The following is a 23,367-nucleotide window of genomic DNA, read 5'->3' on the forward strand; positions in this document are numbered from 1 at the left end:
ATGACACATGTGTGTAGGGTGAGTGGTTCACCTTCCCCTACAATTGATGACATGTGTGTAGGGTGAGTGGTTCACTTTCCCTTATGGTTGATGACATATGCATAGGATAAGTGGTTCACCTTCTCCTACGGCATATGAGCAGGATGAGTGGTTCCCCAGTGAGAGATGCATTAAGGTATCTGCTTTTGGACATGTCGGTGGGACATGGTTCACCTTCTCTTGTGGATACCCCAGTGAGAGATGCATTCAGGTATCTTCTTCTAGACATGTCGGTGAGATGTGGTTCATCATTTCCCTACATGTAGGATGCTCATTCCCTACAATCGATGATTGACATGTCGGTGGGAGGTGGTTCATCATTTCCCCACGAGTAGGAACCTTCCTATGATTGATTGCAGTTCATCCTTTCCCTACTCTCAGTGATTTGCATGTGTGTAGGATGTGGTTCATCCTTTCCCTACATATGGTAATGACATATGTTTGTAGGATGTGGTTCATCCTTTCCCTACGTATGGTTATGACATGTGTTTGTAGGATGTGGTTCATCCTTTCCCTACATGTGGTTATGACATGTGTTTGTAGGATGTGGTTTCTCCTTTCCTTACGTGTGGTTGTGAGCAGGATGTGATATATTATTTCCCTGTTAATGTTCTTGCATCATCCTACCCATGTAGTTTGGGACATTTGGGATGTCCAATGAGTTGAGAAAAGTGATTTGGCACCATAGCACTACCGACCGACACATCCTCTATTGTCGTACTCCCTATGTCTAGGATGAATGATGTTCAACAAACTTGATCACTTGGGATCAAGTCTGATTGTGATTTTGCATCTGTTTTATGTTTTCCCACCAACTGATAACAGTCAAATAGACTGCTCACTGATGGGAACAATTAGAAGCACATCTCCATCTTCACACCCACTAAAAATGGTTCATATGGTGCATGCCTTGGGTGAGGATGCTTCCTTCTTATAAAAAGAGAGATCGATGATTATTATTAGACACTCCACTAAAACTTGTTTAACCGGTGCATGGTCTCTATTCTGTATGGATGATTATTATTAGCCACTCCACTAAAAATAGTTTTTAAGTGGTGCATGCGTTGGGTGATAATCTTTCTTTCCTAAAAAGAGGAAGGGGAATAAGTACTAGTTGAAATCAAAAAATTTGAGGCAATAATATCCCAGTTAAGGTTCAACCTTTGTATGGATGATTATTATAAGTCAACGGTAAACTCCATTGTTCATTTGTTGGAATTAATAACGGTATTTTCTTAACAATTTTAGATGGTTCACGAAAGCAAGAAATATGAATGTATATACTATACAGGCAAAAAGGGTAATGTGCATGGGAGAGAAAAATGAGATTAATACTGCAAATGAAACTCATCTAACTCAGGAAACTCATTATCCAAGGAACTATTCTCACCAGGATTTGAACCTGGTCCATTAACCTGGAAACACACCATCTCAACCACTCAACTATAGCCTGACAGAAAAGGGAACATTTCTATAGTAGTGTGTAACCAGCTCCTTGTTGAAATTTGAAATCAACGATACTGCATGACAAATAACATTACTAAAATCAATGCTACTTTACACATTCAGTTTTCTGCTTTCCCGCCTACATTACTAAAATGCTACTTTACATTTTCAGTTTTCTGCTTTCCCACCAACTGATAACAGTCAAATAGACTGCTAAAAGGCTCGATTGTTGGTCTAGCACAAGGGACTTCAAAAGTAATACGACCACAAGAGTCATGTTTTCCAACTGCTGAATCTGATTTCAGACATTTATATGTAGATTAATTCAGGGTGAAAGTACTTATCTTTTGGATAGCAATTAAGAAGAATAAAATCAACTGTAGAAACATTTGGATAACTGGATAATAATCAAAATCAATGCTCATTATTAGTTCTATTATACTCAACAAATGACAATAATGGAGTCTGGAGATAATCTATGGATTTACAAATTTAACGCTGATATTATTCTGCAGACCTTTTGCCTAGAACAAAACTGGCAAGTGCAATTCCAGAATGCAAAGCTTATGAGATTACATCCTAAGATTAACACATAAATCTCAAACACCTGCATGGTTAGCATTTCTATGCCTCTGAATGCCCTAAACCTTATTGATGGAAACAATCCCTCATCCATAGATGCAATGATTGTATAGTACTCACCTGCTCATTTCATATATTCCAGAACATCTCGGCTAATTTGATCAAGAAAAGAAACAAAACCCATCCCATTACTCAATCCTATTCCATCAACATCCTGTTCCTCAATAAGATACTGCTCAAAGGGTTCAGCATTATCATGGCCGCTACGAATCAAAAGAAGTTTGGGTGTGATACTTCTTTCTTGCTTCAGCTTGTTAATTATAGCTCGTAAAAGACCTGTTGACATAATGGTCAGATGGTAAGTCAAGTGTAAACACTGGTATCTGGAAGCCATAGCATGGGAGAGTAAAGTAAATGCTCTCACAAAATTTCTGTTAACAAAAGATCACAATTACAATTTTTGGGAATTAACAACCCTCACAGGAGAGAGATGTACTAAACAATATCACAAAATGGCCACCGTGTTTGTTACATCCCTCGTTTTGATGTGAAAGAAGAAAAAAGAGCAATTGATTAACAAAGCATAGCTTAAGCAGTATTTAGATTTATTAATAGTAGCTAAATTGAGAAAGAGATTAGAAACACTATGGTGAGACAGTCATTTCTTTTACCTCACAATTAGGCTTAGCTTAGAGTTAGGCACATCCCACTATTGGCAATAGGATGATATCAACATGGTTGTGGTCAACCCAATGTGGACAACTGTAGGTAAACATAAAGAATAATACGTAGAGTGACCTTGAGGACAGAGGCAATACTAAAGCACGATAAATATGCCATTAAATTCCTTTGTTTTTATCATATCCCTTTCTTCTCTTCATTGCTCGGGTACAAGTATTGCTTAGTACTTGAAACTGTTTAAACTCTAATGTTTTTGGGCTTATTTCTGGTGACATTTTACTTCAAAATTGGAACCACCCTCCTTTCTCATGTCAATGCCTATCTACATGGAAGAATTTTAGAGATCATTACAGATCAATCTACATATTTTTGTGTTTTGTAGGCAATAACTTGCCTTTTTGCATCTACAATTAGATAGCATCCCTCATATTTGTTGAGTTCCACTGATGTCCCATCATTTCAACAAAAGCTCCACCAGTGCACTGGATTGTTATATGTACTGTTATGCATTATTGGGACCATTTTGCATTCCATTCATCAAAAAGGTCCCAATATTAGCTTCTACAAAAACTTGCACTTTTCTGCATCTGTTGACATTGGGTTGCAACTCACATAGTGTTTCTGTTCCATTTCAAAATCCTTCAACTTTTTAAGGGATTGGTCTAATAATTGTGTGGCTACTTATAGTTATCGGTAAATTTCTAAGTTACATGACACGGTGAAATCTGTATGCGTTTCTGAAATGGAAAGACACTGGAAACATGACATATATATATATATATATATATACACAGCACATCCTATTGGAACTTGGAAAGAAATCATTGTGAATAAATGAGAAAGAACATTTAAATGACAAACAATGTTTTGTTAATTTTTGTGTAGCTCAGGAAGTTTTCCCACATGACTACAAGCTGACCCAGGAAGAAGACAAGTCTACCCAGAAAGGAGACAAGTCAGCCAGCCAGTGAAGGGACGTGTCTCTTGGGTTGTCACCTACCTTGACATGTATAAATAAGTTGATGTGATGTCTCATTTGACCATCAAGCAAGAGCAGGTCTTCATTTTCATCTTCTCTCTCTTGGACAGCTGCACGTGTGAAGGAGGGCCGAGTTTGACTATGTTGACCAAGTTGCTTGACCAAGATTTGGCCAGACTGTTTGACCGACAGTTGACTGCAGCTGTATGGATCCACACATGCAGATTACAGTTTAACCAGCCACAGGCCACACATGCGGATTTGACCATAGGCTGTTGAATGCAGGGCCGATGTTGACCAGGCCGAGTTGACTGCAGGAATTGACTGTTTGACCAGCATTGGCTTGCTGCTAATTTGACCAGAATTGACTGATATTTTGACTTGGATGTTGGCACAGATTTCTAGACAAATTGCTGATTTGTAAACCTTGCTGAAGAATAATTTCTCTTATGATAACTTGTTGGGTTTTCTCCCATGGTTGGGTTTCCCAGGGTAAAATTATTGTATCTATTGTGCATGGCTGTCGTTCTGTGATCTTTACTGTTTCTACTACATTTACTATAATTATTCAATGATAGCAGTGGCCTAAGATATTGTGTGCAAAATCATTAGGAAGCAACCATCTGGCAGCAAATTGTATACTATTGTACTTGTCATAGAATTTCAACATGATATGAGAGCTTTGTTGAAAGATCGGCCATTGAAGTCAGTCTAAGAGACAGTATTCAGCAGCTTGATTGGATTTTTGACCTCTGGTCAAAATGGTGCCAAGGATCAGAGTAGAAGACAAGTTGGATGGTGGTACAAATTTCAGATCTTGGAAGACCAGGATACTCCTTGTCTTGGAAGAAAATGAACTTCAGGATCATGTGAAGCCTGAAAGATGTCATTCCAGGGCCAAACGGAGCTGAGGAGAAAGCCAAGTATAAAAAGAATGAAGCCAAGGCTAAGAGAATCCTGATAGATTACATAAAGGACCACTTCATTCCTAATGTTGCTGAGTTGAAGACAGGGAAAATTTTAAGAACCCCCCCTAAATTTATAAATATAATAAATGGGCGAATCTCCATGGTATATAGGAAAAATGGAAGGCGATTTTATCAATAATATAATATGTATATATAATTTTTTGGCGAATCTCTCACCAGGCATGGCGAATATTTTACTCAATTATAAAATCTTGTAAGATCTTGGCGAATCTTTCACTAAATAATAAAACTTTGTAAAGTCCTAGTGAATCTTAGCATAGGCTACATGCTGGTTTAATTCCCCCATTTAAATAAGCTACATTCCAGGTGAATACCATGGGTCAATACCATGTGCCATTTTGGTGAATACCATGGGTCAATAACATGTGCCATTTTTATTTTTATTAATTCTAATATTAGGGTTAATAATGTTTTTTTGCATGGTATTAATAACAATCTAGTCCATGGTATTTGTCCCATAGTATTTTGGCCATAGGTTTCACCTAAATATAACCCATTTTTGAGTGTTAAAAATGTTTTATTTGTTTACCATACCTCTCGTTTATTTATATTTTTATTAATTTACCATACCTCTTTTACAAATATGGTATTTGGCCCATGGGATTCACTTAAATAAAACCTCTTTCTTGAGCCTTCATAAATAAAACGAGGGTTATGGACTAAATATAAAAAGAGGTTTTATTTATTTACGATACGTATAGTTTATTTATATTTTATTTATTTACCATACCTTTTGAGTAAGTATAAAAAGACGTTTTATTTATTTACCATACCTCCACTTTACTTATATTTTTATTTGTTTACACCCTTACATGTATATAAGTTTACACCCTTACATGTATATAAGGTGACTTATGGAGTAAATATAAAAAATGTTTTATTTATTTACCATACCTCTTTTATAAATATGGTATTTGGCCCATAGGATTCACTTAAATAAAACCTATTCTTGAAAATGGGCGAATGGATTCACTTAAATAAAACCTATTCTTGAAAATGGGCGAATGGAAGGTTGTAAGTCCTAATTTCAAGGGCTAAATTTACCTTTTTTACCCTCTCCCTTCAAATAAGGTGGGCTATTTGAGGTAATTTGTAAAAATGTACTATGATACAAAATATTCGCCCACTAAAAATTTAAAACCCCTTAATTTCGCCAAAGGGCGAACATTCGCCCCTAAAATTATCCTTGGTTGAAGACTGCCAGAGAAGTGTATAATGTTGTGGTAGGATTGTACAAGATTATCAACACCAGCAGGAAATTAACCTTGAGGCAGCAACTTCGTAGTCTCATGATGACTAGATCTAGTTTTGTTGTCTCTTTTCTTATGAGAATCTCTCAGTTGAGAGATGTGTTGAGTTTTGGTCGCTAAGGTCGGTATTCAAGTCAGCCCTAAAAGGAAATCAAAAAGAAGAAATTTAAAATTTAAAATTTAAATTTTGAATTTTGAATGTAATTTCGCTCCAAAAATGAAGTTGGCCTAGCATAAGGACAGGTCGGCCCAGCCAAAGGGACGTGCCCCTTGGGCACCACAAGATCACTATAAAAGGAACACTCAACCTCTTCTTGTTGAAGTTTCTAAGTTTACTTAGTTAGAAACCCTCCATGCACTTTATCTGATTTATTCCTACCTCCAAGTGACCCTCCAAGTGACCCTCAAGCCTCTTATACTTTTCTTGTTGACATATCAACGGCCAAGATTAAGTCCCTAATCAACGGCTAAGATTAGATCTGGCTTGATCCAATTCTTTGGACCATTCTAACACAGATTCATATTAATACACATTAATATTTTATTTTCCCTAAGTTTAGACTTAGGGACTCCATTAAAAATATTAATTATTTTAATATCTCCTGATCTGTTTAGGATCTGCCCAAACCCTTTCTGGGTATTGGAGATCTCATGTGCCCCAACCTCTCCACCAAATTTCGTGGCTAGAGCACATCCGATGCTACCCCAAATCAACACTCCCTCTTAGCGAGGACTGTGCTCTAACAATACTCCTCATTGAGTATTACTCTAATCATCCGACATCGATACCTGTGCTGATGTTAGGCCTTCCTGCCCAACATCCTCTGCACTGTTGTATCATGTATTGCTACCCATGGTTCTGCCACTGCCACTGCTACATCTGTACGACAGCTCCCTCTGCATTTGCGTTGCTGCTAGTCCTTTCTCCCAAAACTGCATCCGCACTGCACCTCCTCTCATCATGTTGCATCGTGTTGCCCACTGCTGCACTGCAACTCAGTTACTGAGAAGTAACTGATCTCCCAATCTGACCTCCCTGTTGGGCTAGAGACACCCACTGATGTTGAAGCTCCCTCTGTCGCTGACAAGTGCTCCCTCTCTGACCTTTGCACTGTTGCAACAACTCCCTGCATCTCGCACCGTTGCACACCTCTCTGTGTCGTCTTGCACTGGTGCAACACTCCTGTGCCTCTCGCACTGTTGCAGCCTACTAGCCTCACGTTATTTTGAGACTCCTGCATTATAGCTCTCTTTGTCGCTCCATCCGCATCCGTCTCTACCCACTCAACCAATCCTACTACTCTTCGGGGCTCCCGTAGCAAGGTCTAATCCAAGAGGTTGGGTACCTCGAGGAGCCTGCCCCTCATCGCCTGTAGTCCCCCTGACTACAGCTCGATGTCCCTACACTTTCGCTCAGGTGGTGCATGTGCACTCATGGCACAGTGATCATCTGTCAAAACTTCCTTCTCTGCCCATGCTAGCACTGCCTTAGTCTTGGAAGACTCTTCCTTACTCTTCTTCCTTGGACACTGGGTCGCATAATGACCCAACTCCCCACAGTGGAAGCACTTGACCTTGGAGAGATCTTTCTTCTTCCGCTTTTCCCGCTTTCCCTCAGATGCTAAGGCCACATCTTCCACCTCCTACTTGACTTTGATCCCCTTGCTGCTGCTACCCATCTTTGACTGTCGTCTGATCTCTTCCTGGCGAAGAGTTTCCCACATCCCGTCCCAAGGTGGAAGTGTCCCTTTGCCCAATATACTCTGGACAAATACTTCCCAATCTTCTGAAACAACATTCAAGGTTGTCCTCACCATTAGCTCCTAATCCGATGTCGCTCCTATAGCAGTCAACTGGTCTCGGATCCAATTTAGTCCTCTGAGGAAGGTGTCAATCGATTGTCCCTTCTTCATCTGATACGACCTCATCTAATTCTCAAGCAGCATTCTTCTCTGCACAAAAGTATACTAGTATAGCTTCTTGAGAGCCTCCCACATCTCAAATGTCGTTTCCTTCTCGGCTATATGTGGTACTACATGATCCTTGACCCCATCAAGGATAATGCTCTTGGCCCTCACCATCGCCTCCTCATACCTGTCATTATCACTAGGGTCGACTGGGACAACTATTACCTTCAAGGCGAAGTTCTTGACACGATTCCTATCAAGCACGGATAAGATTCTGGCCTTCCAGACTACGAAAGTTCGATGCTCCGTCTAGTCTATCCTGGTTTCTTACCCCGTGTAGTGCCATGATGCTCCTCTTCTTCCCTCCCGGAATTTCTCTATACGACTCCTCTGAGTCTCTACTTCCCATCTGGAAGTTCTCTTTTGGACTCCCTCTGAGTCCTGATTTCCCTCCTAGAAATCCTTCTACCGCTTGTCGAGATGCCCCCTATTTTGATCGTCTTGTGCAACTGCCTTGTTGATCCGGGTTCCTCGGCTAGAAACCCTCAATAACAACTCCTCTGGCCCTGCTCTGTCAGGTACTATTTTGACTACAGTACCTCACCAGCTCCACTCTGCAATATTCCTGCAACCTTCTAGACCCCAACAACTGCCTCTCTATGAACAGTGTCAGCCCCTCTCTGCCTCACGTTGGCCCTGCGTCAGCCCTGGATGCCCTGCATCAACCCTCTGGCCCTCTGCGTCAGCAACGCTGGCCTCTCTGAGGCTCTGCGCAGCTCCCAGCTTCCTTTGTGTGGCCCTAGCTGGCTCTACGTCACACTCCTTGGCTTCTGCGCTCCTAAAAACAAACCTCGGGACAGTTGTTTTCTGCTGCTATTGCTCTGCTCCACTGATGTCTTTTAGTCCTCCTGTGATCTGCAATCACGCTCAGATACCATGTTGAAGTTTCTAAGTTTACTTACTTAGAAAGCCTCCATGCACTTTATCTGATTTATTCCTACCTACTTGTTATTTTTCTTAACAAGTTATTTACAATGTAAATACTGAAAATAAACACTAATGCATGCTCAACATATTACAAATCAGCGACTAAAAGAAACAAGAACAAGCACACCATATGACACCATTATTTTTGGACAAATGTCCCCGGAAAAACCCAATGTGGGAAAACCGGTGCAGCTATCTGAGGGTTTTCTTATTAAGCAATATCAGAGTACAATCTGGGTACCAAAACTGGCCTACCCAACAGAGAATTTCCTTGGCAATAATACCTCTCAATTTCTGACAAATCTAGTGGCTGAAACCCCGAATAAACCTTCCGGCAGCTACTCAACACCAATCTGCCCCAGAAACCCCAGCGTCTGCCCAATCTGGACTGCGTCAGCCTCTCTTGGCCTGCATCAGCCCCAAGAGGCCCTGCGTCAGCTCACTGAGCCTTTGCATCAGCAACGCTGACCCCTCTGGTGCACTGTGCAGCACTTAGTTGCCTCTATGTGGCCCTACGTGAGCACTGGCTGCTCTTGCGTCTTTCTTTCTAGTTGCTCTGCTGCTATCCCAGCACTACCTCTGCCTCTTTGTCTCTCTATACTCAATGCCCCTCGACTGCTCTCGGATCACTGATTCTATCTTTCTTAGCAAACCCCGCTCTAGAGAATAGAATGACTGATCACTCTGGTGTATTCTCCAAGTTACCCTCAAGGTTCCTCTTATACTTTTCCTATTAACATATCAATGGCCGAGATTAAGTCCCTAATCAACGGCTAAGATTAGATCTGGCTTGATCCATGTCTTTTGGACCATTCTAACACAGATTCATATTAATACACATTAATATTTTGTTTACTCCATTAAAAATATTAATTATTTTAATATCACCTGATCTGTTTAGAATCTGCCCAAACCCTTTCTGGGTATTGGAGATCTCATGTGCCCCAGCCTTTCCACCAAATTTCGTGGCTAGAGCACATCCGATGCTACCCCAAATCAACACTTCTCTTGTGACAAATTCGGATCATCAATAATATCTTCTACAAGTCTGTTCACACGTGTGAAGGAAGGACGAAGTCTTATGAGGTTTACTCGAGCTTGTGGAGATCTGTTTGACCTGCTTTCACCAGGATATTCTGAGGTTTTCTGAGGCAGGATTAACGGAGGCACGTTGAAAAAACTTTCTGAAGCAAAGTTTGACTTGCATTGACCGAAATTTCTCTGTGATCTCTTGACCGAGTTTTTTGGGCAATTGACCGAATCTGTTTCTGGAAATTTGACCGCAGTTGGCCAAATTCCTAAGGCAGTTGCATGAGGCTGAAATTCAGCCTGTTTAACTCTAAGTTGACCAAATTGCAGAAAGTTGAAATTTGGTCAGTTTGACCAAGTTTGACCTATGGTAGATTGATGGTCTAGTTTGACCAAATTTGACTCGGAAAAATCATATTTTACTTTTGATGAAATGAACTATTTCTCCTAGAAAAGATTGTTGGGTTTTCTCCCAAGTTTAGGTTTCCCAAGTGAAAAAATTTGTCGCTTTGTGTGCTTAGCTATCTCTTTATGATCCTACTGTCATTATTGCATTACTGTTGAGATTTTCTATGTATAATTGCTTAATGATGAATGTGACATAAGTGAACTTGGCTTCCAATGGAAAGTAATCATTGGCAAAAGCTAGTTCAAGAAGAGAAGACAAGTTAGAGGTCTGGTTCTGTGATTCTATCTTGGAAGGTCGGGTATGTCATCTATTAGAAAGGAGGTTATTATGTAAATCTTAATTACAGTTTGTAATTATTAAATAGAAAGCGAAGGGCATGATAATCGTCAAGAGGCACCCAAGGTTGTATTTAAGCCAAGGGCCTCCCATATTTGTAGCATTCATTCAATCATTAATAATAAATATATATAATTCTGTTAATTTTTGAAATAATCGCTCCAGGTGGTATCAGAGCTTGTTCGGTTCTCCGGCAAGTCGATGCACAGAAACATATTACTCCCAACCATTGTCGCACCATCTGCCCTGACAATTCCCTGCAGACTATGTTCACTCCACTATCTGGCCACGTCCGTTCCGTTGTCAAGCCGTCCGAGTCCCCTTTCGTTGTCAAGCCGTCCGAGTCCCCTTTCATTGTCAAGTCGTCCTGATCTTCCTTCCGCTGGCTCGATTCCACTCCCCACCAGTCACGCGTCATTCCAATTGCAAGTTGTCGTTGTTGTCGTTCCAACCACAAGTTGACCGTCGTTGTCATTGGGTTGAACCACGAACAATGCCGCATTTTATTTTAATCGTGGGTATTAATATATATTACAATATATACAATATAGTATATATATATATATATATAATTATTATTATTATTTAATTAAAAAAATAGGATCAAGTTAAGAAAAGAGTTAAGTTGGATAAATATACTCCACCTCAGACCAGTGCTATGGCTTCATCAATGTCGATGGCTGATTTCAATAAAAGATTGTTAGACCTTGAGACTAAGGTGATTGGACAGGGCGAAAAAATCGAGGCACTCTAGGATACAACAAAGAGAATAGAGAGTCAGCTTGAGCAAAACCAAAACGAATTTAAAAAGGATCAAGCAGTCCTTTCAGATAAGGTGGATCAAGCGATGATATTGTTGACCTGTATTTGTGACAAGATGAAGGTTACACCCGATCAAATACCCCGAAATAATGAAGCTACTCAACATCTCAATTCTCCAGATTCGTCAAACTCGTCAAACTCATATGAGAAACCCGAGTCTCCATAAACATCTTCCTTGCCTAATCAAGAAAATAGTAACACGAATTTTCAAAATATGTAGCTCTGGAATCCATACACCAATATGTCGTTTTCAAATCAATACCCCTTCTTCGCGTCGTCGATAGCTAGATATCAACGAAGAGCAAAACTTGAGCTATCCAAATTTGACGACAACAAAAAATGCAGCGTTGCTTGGTTCAATAAAGTAGAAGAATATTTCGAGATTTACGGTATTGACAATGATGACGAAAAGATCAGGCATGCTTCCATGCAAATGGAAGGCAAATCATATAATTGGTATATGTGGTGGAAAAAGACAACCTTGCTATCAGTTGGAGGAAATTCAAAAATGCATTCTTTAAAAGGTTCCAAGGTGTCAAGGAAGAAGAATTTTTCTTGACACTCACCAGATTGCAACAAAAAGGAGATGTTGTCGAATACACTTGAGAATGGGAAACCTTAGCTACACGAGTACCTGGATTATCAGAAACTCGTCTCATTCAGTTGTACACCACAGGACTTAAACCCCATCTCCAGGCTGAGCTCGACCTTCATGACATCACTTCTATATAGATAGCCAGCTAGAAGGCAAAAGTTGTTGAAAAGAAACACAAAAAAATGCAGTGGTCGAAGGTTGGAAGAGTATATTCGAGACGAAGATTTTCCCAAACCGCGAACACAAATAACACAAAATATGTTCCATCACATCTTCTTGAAGGAGAAAAAACTAACTTGGAAATGCAAAGAATGAAAGACAGCAAGTGCAAACATTGTGGCGAAAAATGGGACCCTAAACATAGGTGTGCTAAAGGAAAAGAGACCAAGAATCTATATAAATATGAAGCAACTAATGATTCAGATAGTGATGAATCAGACGTAAAAGAAATCGAAGATTCCCCTCAATTTTCTCCAGAACCAGATGATGAAAGCATTCCACAAGTATCATTATCGGCTATGATAGGTATATCATAGCCCCAGACACTAAAATTAAAAGGACATATCAAGAAGAACAATGTAATGGTTTTGATCAGTAGCACCCACAATTTTTTGGACTCAACCATGGCGAAAGACTCAACATTTTTACATTTCCCATGCCCAACATGAAGGTTATGGTTGTTGATGGTAAGAAAATTGAAAAGGTAGGGAAATGCCATTAAGTCGAATCGCAGATTCAAGACTATAATCTAGAATCTTCGTTCTACATTGTACCATTAGGAGGAGTGGATGTGGTCTTAGGTATCCAATGGCTACAAACCCTAGGTGGTTATTCTGCCAACCACCAAAACCAATTTATACAATTTAAATGGGAAGGGCAAAAATACAAGTTATATGGGTTCCAGCGACCTGAGAACCAAATTGTATCATCCTCCAAGATAATGAAAATGATTCGGAAGGGAGCACCAGCTTATGCAGTACAGTATCATCAATTAGAAATGTTAACTTCGAATCTGGTGAACCAAGAAGCACCAGAAGTCCAAGAGCTAATTTAAAAGCACAAAAAAGTATTCCAAGACCTTCCGATGAAGATGCCTCCTAAAAGAGAAATCAAGCATACAATAGAAGTCAAAGCAGGATCAAATCCCATTAACATCAAACCGTATCGATATCCACATCATCAAATAACTGAAATCGAGAGATTTGTCGAAGATCTTTTAAAGTGTGGCATCATCACAAAAAGTAAAAGTCTATATGTTGCTCCAGTGGTATTAGTTCGAAAAAAAGATGCATCGTTCAGATTATACATCAATGATCGAGGACTAAACAAAATAACAATTAAAAACAAGTTTCCAATTCTTTTTATCAATGAAATGTTGGATGAACTACATGGTGCTAAATACTTCTCAAAATTGGACTTAACATCAGGGTATTACCAAATCAGAATAAGGTTGAAAGACGTAGTAAAAATCGCATTCCGAACACATTAAGGTCATTACGAGTTTAAAGTAATTCCTTTTGGTTTAACCAATGCACCAGCAACATTCCAAGCTTACTATGAACGAGCTATTCCGTCCATATCTAAGGAAGTTTGTGTTAATATTCTTTGATGACATTCTAATTTATAGTAAAACATGGAACGAGCACCTACAACATTTGGAACAAGTTCTTACTGTATTAGAAAAACATCAGTTCTATGCCAACAAGTCCAAATGCACTTTTGGGAAGGAAGATGTAGAATATTTCAGACATATAATATCAAAGGAAGGAGTAAAAGTAGATCCTAATAAGATCAAGGCTTTAAGGGAATGGCCCAAACCAGTTAATATCTCCAAGTATTCTCACTTTATGGGAATGAAGAAACCAGACTCAACAAAACAAATCGTTGAGATATTTTGCAAAAAAAAATTTCAAACTACATGGATTTCCCAAGGTCATTGTGAGTGATAGAGATGCCAAATTTAAGGGTAATTTATGGAAAGAATTTTTCAACCATATAGGAACCTACATCAACATGAGTTCAGCCTACCATCCTCAAACAGATGGCCAAACAGAGGTTGTCAATAAATGCTTAGAAACCAACCTACGTTGTTATACCACAAACAAACAAAATAAGTGGGCTCGGTGGTTACATCTCGCTGAATGGTGGTACAATTCTACTTACCACATGTCAACAAAAATCACTCCATTTCAAGCTTTGTACAGTTACGAACCTCCGAAATGGAAGGACTTTGCTATCTTCGAGACGAAACTTCCAGCCGTTAAACACCAGTTAGAAGAAACCCAAAAAGCCCTCCAAACCCTAAAAGAAAATCTAAATAATGCAAGAAATTGTATGAAGCAGCGAACTGACCAAAACAAAACAGAGAGAGAATTTGAAGTTGGAGAATGGGTATTTGTTAAACTTTAACCTTACAAGCAATTGTCCTTAAAACAGAAGGGAAAAAACAAATTGGCACCAAGGTTTTATGGACCGTACCAAATCAACAAAAAGATCAGCCAAGTAGCATACAGTTTAAGCCTTCTTGATAGAAGTCGTGTTCATAATGTTTTCCATGTATCCTGCCTTAAAAAGGCACTTGGCAAACATCAATCAGCACAAACAACACTTCCGACTTTAGATGACGAAGGAAGGGTCATTCTAGAACCAGAAGGTATCATCGCCGTCAGGGAAAAGAAGTTGCAATCACGAGTAATCAAAGAATACCTTATCAAGTGGAAGGACTTACCAGAAGAAGAAGCTTCTTGGGAGACAGAAGCGTTTCATCAACAACACTCGTCGCTACATATTCTTTGAGGACAAAGCATCTTTTCAGAGGAAGGCAATGTTATGTAAATCTTAATTACAATCTGTAATTATTAACTAGAAAGCAAAGGGCATGATCATGGATCATGCTCATTCGTCAAGAGGCACCCAAGGTTGTATTTAAGTCAAGGGCCTCCCACATTTGTAGCATTCATTCAATCATTAATAATAAATATATATAATTTTGTTAATTTCTAAAATAATCGCTCCAAAGGATGGAATGATGTTGGTCAGATTACTCTTGCAATATGTTATGTACAAGAAGGGAGGGCCAAAGCCCTAGAAGAAGGTTGTTAGACCTCAAATTTGCTAGTAATAATAGACCAAAAGCCCTCTGGTTTGTGTAGAAGCCTCTGTGAGAGGGTTGAAGCCCTAGTTCAAGGCCAAAAAGACCTAGGCCAAATTGAAGGGAGGCCAATAAGCCTCAGGTCATGAGCACATAGACTTAAAAGAATGGGCCTCAAATATCTGAGACTAGGCCGCAAGCCTAGAAAGGACTGACAGGCCTCAAACTCTTGAAGTAGAGTTGAAATGCCTTAGAAGGCCAGCAAAGGTGGGCATAGGTTGTTGATGATTTAGGAGGTCTTGTTTGACTAAGCATATTGCAGAAGGTATTGGTCATACATACATCCATCTCATCCACTCAAGAAGACAAGAATTTGTTAAATTGTTGTATTTTTCAAATTTTGATGCCACATTTTCTTATGATTTTTTTTTGACATAGAATCTTGACATCTAAGACCTCAATCTGAGACCAAGCCTTTAAAGGTTATTTAAGGATTGTTTGAAGAACAAATTTTGGACTATAGTAAAGAACCAAGGTTAGCGTATTCTGACAATAGACTGAGGGTCGAATTTGGCAGCAAAGAAATTGTGGACAAAGGAATTAATTAAGACCTATTTGAAGACCTGTTGAGGAGCAGTTTAGGACCTGGAATGGAAGACTAATAAGGCTAGGACAAAGTGCTCAAATGAAGAAGTTTTTGCAAGATAGCTTGTGTAGCGATCAATGGTCAAATTCCATTACAAAAGAATGATTGATGCCATCTGAGATAGTCCACAGTATGTATGACTCAAGCATGTCATATGATGTGATTTGAAACTATTAAGTATAGCCACCAACCTACATTTGACATGGAATAGTTGGCTTGAATTTTGGGCCAAAGAGAAGCTATAAATCTTATTAGTATACCTCATGATTCATCAATCTGTAACAAACAAAGTTCGTCTACTCAAAGGAATGCTTTGATACAAATGTAACGAACAAGGTTCATATGCTTAGAGGAATGCTCTGATACCAATATTACAAACAAAGTTCGTATACTCATAAGTTAAATACTCCAGAAGACTTAGAATATGAAAATCTCCATTGAAGATACAAATATATATTAAAATGTATGAATGAAAATGGAGTTACAAATGAGAGTGAAGGTCTGCTTATATACCCTAGGCAGGTGTTCCTTTACGAACAATCATGTCCTTTAGGGACATACCTCTTCGTTAACTAATTACTAATTAATCATTATTTATGATGTTTTACTATTATTCATATTTACGTTATGTATATCTATATTTAATTCATAACATTGCCTTCCTCCTCAAAAAGATTTGTCCTCAAAGCTTGCTGATGAAAAGGCTTGATCTCTTTTTTTGTTTTGAATGTCTTCTTGTCTCAGAAATGTCATCTTCGTTGATACAAGTGGATATGATCCTCTAAGTGATAAACAAAATTGTCACACCAAGAAGGGATCGAACCATCCTAAGTTAATCTTTTGTGGAATCTTGTGGTGGCTGAAAACTTGTGATGAATTGTTATCACATGAGTGGATTGTACAAACTTCAATATTCCTTGGAACATAAGTTTTATGTTCTGAGTGATATCAATACGTAGATTGATTGAAATGTCTACTCTTATGATTCAGATGTCGACAAGGAGTTCTTCTGTTTTGACTTTCTCTTATCATGTGTGTGGCAATTTCCTGATTTACTTTTGGTACTAATGTTGTTGAATTGGATACAAAATCTTCACTTGGAATTTCCATCATCTGAACTGTAACATCTGAATATGTTTTTCCTTCAACTGGTTTGTCATTTTCTTGAGTTGTGATATTGATTGGATCGATGTTCGTATCTTCAATGTGGACTGAAGACTTTGACACTTCTTTCATGATGAATTCTTCTAATTTTTTGTTCAATGATTTCTTATCATTTTTAAGTTTCTTAATTTGAGTGAGTAGACTTTGATTATGATTTTTGAGACGTAAGAGTTCCTCATTTTCTAAGTCGACTTTACCTTGGCATTCAAACTTCTCATTTTTTAAACACTTAATTTGTTCTAATAACCTTTGATTCAAGTCTTTTAAGCACAAATTTTCTTCTTCTTTCTCTGATAGAATCTCGTTGAATTTCTTCTTAACACATTCATTTTCTTCTTCTAATTTTTCTTTCTTTCCTTGGACTTCTTGACCTTTGCAAGTAATTTTTGGCTATGGTCCCTTAGACGCAAAATTTCCTCGTCCTTTTCTATTAATTTTTGTTCCAGTTTTGCAAGTTTTTCCTCTCGTTCAGTCATTTGCATCAGTACATCATCTTGACATTCTTCCGCATTAAATAATTTTCCACATGTTGGACAACTTAATTCGCAATTTTTATGAATCCATGGATATTCAATGTATGTTATACAAAATGGACATTTAGTCCAAAATAATGATTGTTGTGTGGAACTCATCTTCTGTGCTTTTCTTGAATTCCTTTCTCAAATCACTTTTATAATAAATTTTTTATTTTTTTTAAATTAAATAATTATAAAACTACAATACAATTATAAACTATATAATTAATTTATATATCGTTTATATATATGAGTTTATATAAAACATGCATATATATATATATATATATATATGGGGTAAGTTACAAGTGGAAAGGAGAATTGAATCGGTCGCTCAGAGATTCCGACAGCTGCGACAGGGGATTAATGGATTGGTCGAATAACATTGACGGGGGACAATTGCACTGACCGTTGAAAGGTGTGGATGGTTGATTTAGTAGTTTTTTGGCAGTTGGAATAGGTACGCATTGCAATAGGGCACAGGGTGCAGCGCAGTGGAGGAGACGTGGAAGGGTTTTCGGGAATTATCGACTAGGGGATTTGATAGTAAAAACGTTGTTTGGGACAGTAGCGGGAAGATGTTTGAGGTCAAAGGCGATGGTTTTGACAACAAAAGCAGTGAAGTGAGCAACGGCTCCAATGCAATGTGCTATTGCTCGGGTGACTATGGCAGCTTGTCTGTTAGCAGTGGATGGAAAAACCTGATTTTGGTTGTGTGGTCTCACTCCCCAATCTACATATATCACCCCCCTTCCGCTCATTATAATCCCATTCATCTCTCCTCCCACCTCGGTCCACAAAGGTTCAGCCACCCCCTCCTCTTTTCCCACACCTTCAGTTGGGCCCAGAACGATGCCCGGAGGTTGATTCAAAAGAAAAGAAAAGAAAAACTATAATTGGCCACATTCAACAGGAAATTGTACCACAAAATGCAGAAGATGGTCTGGACAAAGTTGAGACAAACACATTTCGCACATGGGCAAAAGCCAATACAATAATTATACCCCCCTTCCATGGTTATCACCCTAGTTCCAATAGGCTCTAGATGAGCCTCCTCTATCATTCAGAAACCCGTGATTGTCCCAACCCCTAGTGGGCGATGAACTACCCCACCTTAAAAGGGGTATCCACTGCTATACTTTACACATCATGCCCTCATTCCCTTGAGCCTCGAGAAGTTAACCAAAAAAAAATCATAAAAGGCAAAAGGCATATGAAGAAGGGTGGAAAAATCAAGGTCGAGGTAACTCATGTACCACAATTTCTCCCTCCTACACATCATTTACCCAAGTATGGGCTTCCCTTTCATTAGCTACCCTTGTACCATGGCATGTGACCCAGGTTTTCCCCATCATCCCCCACTCTGTTCCAACACTTCATCACATGCCACCAGCATTTGAAGGATGTACCATGGACATACCACCTCCTTTAGAAGCAGAAACCACCTAATAGGGTTCTTGGTTAACCCCCTTTTGAGCTTGGAGACATTTGCACATGCTAAAGCCCACTATGGAAGGGTATACCATTATGAAGTGCCCACATGTTTTCCATGGTTTGTAAACTCTTTTAGTTGATTTCTTTAATGACTTGGTGTACTGGAGGGCAAGGGGACACATTGGATCTTATGCTGAATTACAGATGGTCTCCATTTTGGGTTTGGTCTCCCTATATGGGGTCCTAACCCTCCAAAGAGCTACATTGGCACTTGTAGGGTGTGTGTAGAGAGCCATGGGCCTCCACAGCAACAGACAACATTCCATCAATCCTGAGAGTCATTCAGAGATTATTCGTGGTCCACCTATTGGACAAAGAAGATGCACCTAGTTCACCATGCCCAGTCGGCTCCATAGTTGCACGATACACTTGGCAGATGATCCAGGATCTATATGATGATGTGGCTTCACTTATATCATCATCCTAGCCCTTGCAGATGATCTACAGGAATCTTCGATCTGTTTGGAGACCCATGAGGACGTTTGTGTGCCCCCACATCCATTTGGGAGCACCACAGATCTACTACTTGGAGAACGACGGGCCAAACCCTTGTCCACTAGTTTTGGAGTCTTATTTTGCATTATGGCACCCATGGACTTCATTAGGCCTCCTTTAAGGTCCAACGACACTGTTATTGATCATTCGACCCTCTTGAGAGGCTTACTCCTTTGTTATTGAGCTAGTTTGGTGGGTTTGTCACCAAAAGTACTTGTTATTTTGCACATTATTTTATTCTAGGGGCTAAATTAGGCCAAATAAGCTAAATCGAATTCATTAGACATTGTATAAATAGAAGATGAGTCGATTCATTCTCTCATCATCACTTGGATTGATCATACTCTCTTGTGAGATTTTTGTTATTCTCTTTGAAGGACGAAATTAGATGGATGGATGAATTTTGATGCTTGGGTATCTACATTTTTGTCTTGGAGCTTCTATATTGGCATTTGATGATGATTGGATATACGTGTTCTCACATGTAAGTGCTCTTTTAATGCTATTTTGTCATACTTTTCTTTGTCACATAAATGATGTTGGGATTTTCGCTATATTAGGCCGAAATTTTGTTGCTTTTCTTGGGTAAAAGGGTATAAATTCGTCTTTAGTTAGCGTTGCATCATGTTATCGACCATGTTTGAATAAGTGAATGTTCTTAGAGATATTTCATTGAAATTGACCTTGACAAATGACCATGAAGCAATTTTTCTCATGCCCTAATTGACATGAGAAATTGTTCTAGAGGCCTCCTTGACTTAGTGAAACCATCCTAAGCATTGGAAGCATCTTGACTCCATTTCTCCCAAAGGATTAGGCACTAATCCTCCATAGGTGATCACCTAAAAACATATTTTTCTCACCTTCCTCTCTTTCTCTCTAGGCATATCCTACATAGGTCACCTAGGGCATCAATTATCTCGCAATCTAGCCATCCAAACACTTGGACTTTTGGTCCACATTTTCATTGGTGTTTTCTCTAGAGGCCCTCCAAATTTGAAGCAAATCTAACAATGGGATCTTGAGATATTGCAAGCCCTAGCTCGAAGACTGTTTCTTGCCCTAGGTTTCCCTTGGCTAGTGACCTCATTGGGATCATTGCATTATAGCTTTCATTACAAAATATTTGTTTGGCCTCATTCTCCTCCCTAATTAGGTCAAGTACATCATTGACCTAATCCTATCCTCGTGACCTAACCTAGGGTTCACTTGGTCCTATGTGGTCCCATAACTTTTGGAAGGTAATTATCTAGAGACCATTTGGAAACCAGGTCTTCATAAGGCTTCTAGGAATAGGTCATGTTGACCATTATGTGTCAACGACCCATAGCAGTACACCCCCTTTTTTTCGCAAAAGGGATAGTGCCTGATCGATGAATTCGTGTCGTCCAGCGATCATCATCAGCTTGATCATCATCTTATAATGTAAACCTAGTCTGCATATGTATAATGTAAATAATCTCTGCAGATCCGTGTCGTGTATGTAATCACCTAGGTAAACCTACTTGTCTGGTGGCGATCTACATTCCGAGAGGTTTTTTGTCTCATTGATCCATTCTCGAATGGTTGGCAGAGTTTTCCTTCAACCTTACCCCAAACTCGGAATCGATTTGTCATTAGGATCTTAGAGGAGTCCTAGTGTTCTAGATCGAGTCTATGTAAAACTAATTTGGAAATAATCCTAATTATTTGGTTAAACTATTTTATTACAAATTGCTTGATCCGCTAGATTATATTTGTGTCATAGAACTGGGTAGTCCATGACGGTCTTTTGCAAATGGGTGTCCCCCCTTAAGATGTAGAAAATGTGAAAATCATGATGTAAGGGGTCTTGAGGGTTGGAAAAATAATTTATCCCCTCATAGGTTAATTAATTAAATTTTTTGGCTTTCCCACGGGGTTTTGGATTAACAGTGAATGGGTGCATTGTTAAGGCACTCCTTGCGATAGATCACTGGTTCAAATCCTCCGTGGGTGCTTACCTACCAAAAAAAATAATTAAATTTTCTGACCAAAATTAATTAAAATCCTAAGCCAGAAATTTAATTAATTCTAGGTCCTAGGTAAATTTATATTCTCTGAAGGCAAAATTCGTTGGTCCTTAAAAAAACAAATTTAAAGGTCCAGGTACTAAGGTAAATTAATTATTTTGATAAATTTTAAGCCTTTGGTCCCTGGGGTTAGGTTCAAAATTTTGAAGAAATTAATTCAGAAATTTAATTTTTGAATTTATTAAAATTCATTTAATTGAAAAATTCGAATTTCCTCAAGAATTTAAAATTTTGATGGATGAGATTAAAAGAAATTTTGATCCTCATCAACGGTCGAGATTGCTTTGACGATGATCACTCAAACTAGCCATTAGAGGATTTATCTTTAAATAGGAGGTCATTTGTCAGTCAGTTCATCAGATCTCTGAATTGTGTACTAAGCTCTCAAGCTCTCTTGTATACTTTCTTGAATTAATGCAAAGGTCTTTAAGGTTTCAACCTGTTGTAGTGTTCCTCTTCATGAATTTATGGTAACATTGTTTTAATTTCTGCTTAATATTATGTGAAAACTATCAATCAATAGCTCCCTTAGAATAATCTAAATACAGGTATCTTATTCAATTTGTTGGATCTAGGGTAACATTTTTAATTTTGATTGAAGTAGCAAGTATCTCTATTTCTTTATAATTTTATTGTTGTTCTATTTCTCTACTTCATTTGATGGTTTATCTAGTGTTTGCAGAAGATCTCTTAGGTTCTCATTGAGCGTTTGGGGATAGTCTTCGGTTGAACCAACCAACTCACAACACATATTTTCTAAAAAGCCTACTTCATATAAGCCTCAGGATTTATCTAATGATAATCTTTTTTCTACAAGGTGTTTTTGGGCTAGTACCTCTCTAAAATTTCAAAATCTTTTAAATATTTTGTGGAAATTTTGATAGATCTAGCTATTAAGAGCCTTAGATTATCAGATATGGGAGTGTAGTTGGACTCATACTCCTCAGATCGGATAGATCTGTAAATTATTTGTATAGATCTATTATTTACTTGTGTAGATCTGAAATTTTGTAACATAATTTTGAATTTTAACACTTGGGTTTTTGGGATTTTCTCTATTTTTGTACATATTGGGTATTGGATTTTTCTCTTTTCAATTGTGCAGGAATAGATCTGACAAATTAGCCAAAAAAATCTTCAAATCTGAACTAGAGTTAGACCCTGGAGGGCAAGATCTGGGCTCAAAGATTGTTTGCAAAGATAGATCTGAGAAATCAGCCAAGAAAACTTCAGATCTTAGCTAATTCTAGGCCCTGGAGGGCGACATCCGGGCTCAAAGATTGTTTGCAGGAATAGGTCTGGGAAATCAGCCAAATAAATCTTCAGATCTGAGATTTTTTCAAGCAGATTTGGGGGTTTCAGACAAATCTAGGCCCTGGAAGGCAATATCTTGTCCCAAATATTTTTGCAAAGCCAGCATTAAAGATTTTGCAATAAATCTGAAGATCTGAAGCAAAATAATTTTTTTCAAAGTAAGGGTTTCAAGTTTTGGGGCTCCTAAGCTCAGATCTGTCTTCTCCTAACCCAATGCTAGTCCTATTGGGCCTAGTGCTAGCTCTCATTTGCCCTAGATTCCCCTTGCTTCATTTCTGATTTGAATATTTAATTTTCTAAAGCTAATCATTGGTGGGTTTTTGCAGAAAATTTGGTAAAAATTTGTGCTTTAGGTATTGAAATTTTTTTTGGCAACTTGGGCAAGTGATCTTCAAGGCCTGGGGCCTAAGGGTTTGATCTCTAAACCATCTTTTTCCTCACTTTTGCTACAGCAGTCATATACCTTTCTAATAGTAATGAAAAACACATCTAAGTGGTTTGAAATTAATTAAAAAAATTCATAAATACATTGATAAGTCATTTATG

At 38.6% G+C, this 23,367-nt stretch overlaps 1 protein-coding gene across 1 annotated transcript in view; it reads right to left on the minus strand.

The window, feature by feature from the left end:
* Positions 1-1,887: 1,887 nt before the first annotated feature.
* LOC149221599 (sec23/sec24 transport family protein) overlaps positions 1,888-23,367 on the minus strand; it is a 177,259-nt gene continuing 155,779 nt past the window's right edge. Inside the window, exon 14 of the mRNA XM_089385149.1 lies at positions 1,888-2,403. Coding sequence (XP_089241275.1) covers positions 2,192-2,403 — 212 coding nt within the window. The 3' untranslated portion in view covers positions 1,888-2,191. The remainder of the gene's footprint in view (positions 2,404-23,367) is intronic.

This window comes from Pinus tabuliformis, chromosome Q, assembly GCF_031772625.1.
Source record: "Pinus tabuliformis cultivar Carrire ecotype Pingquan chromosome Q, CPIR1, whole genome shotgun sequence".
NCBI lineage: Eukaryota > Viridiplantae > Streptophyta > Pinopsida > Pinales > Pinaceae > Pinus > Pinus tabuliformis.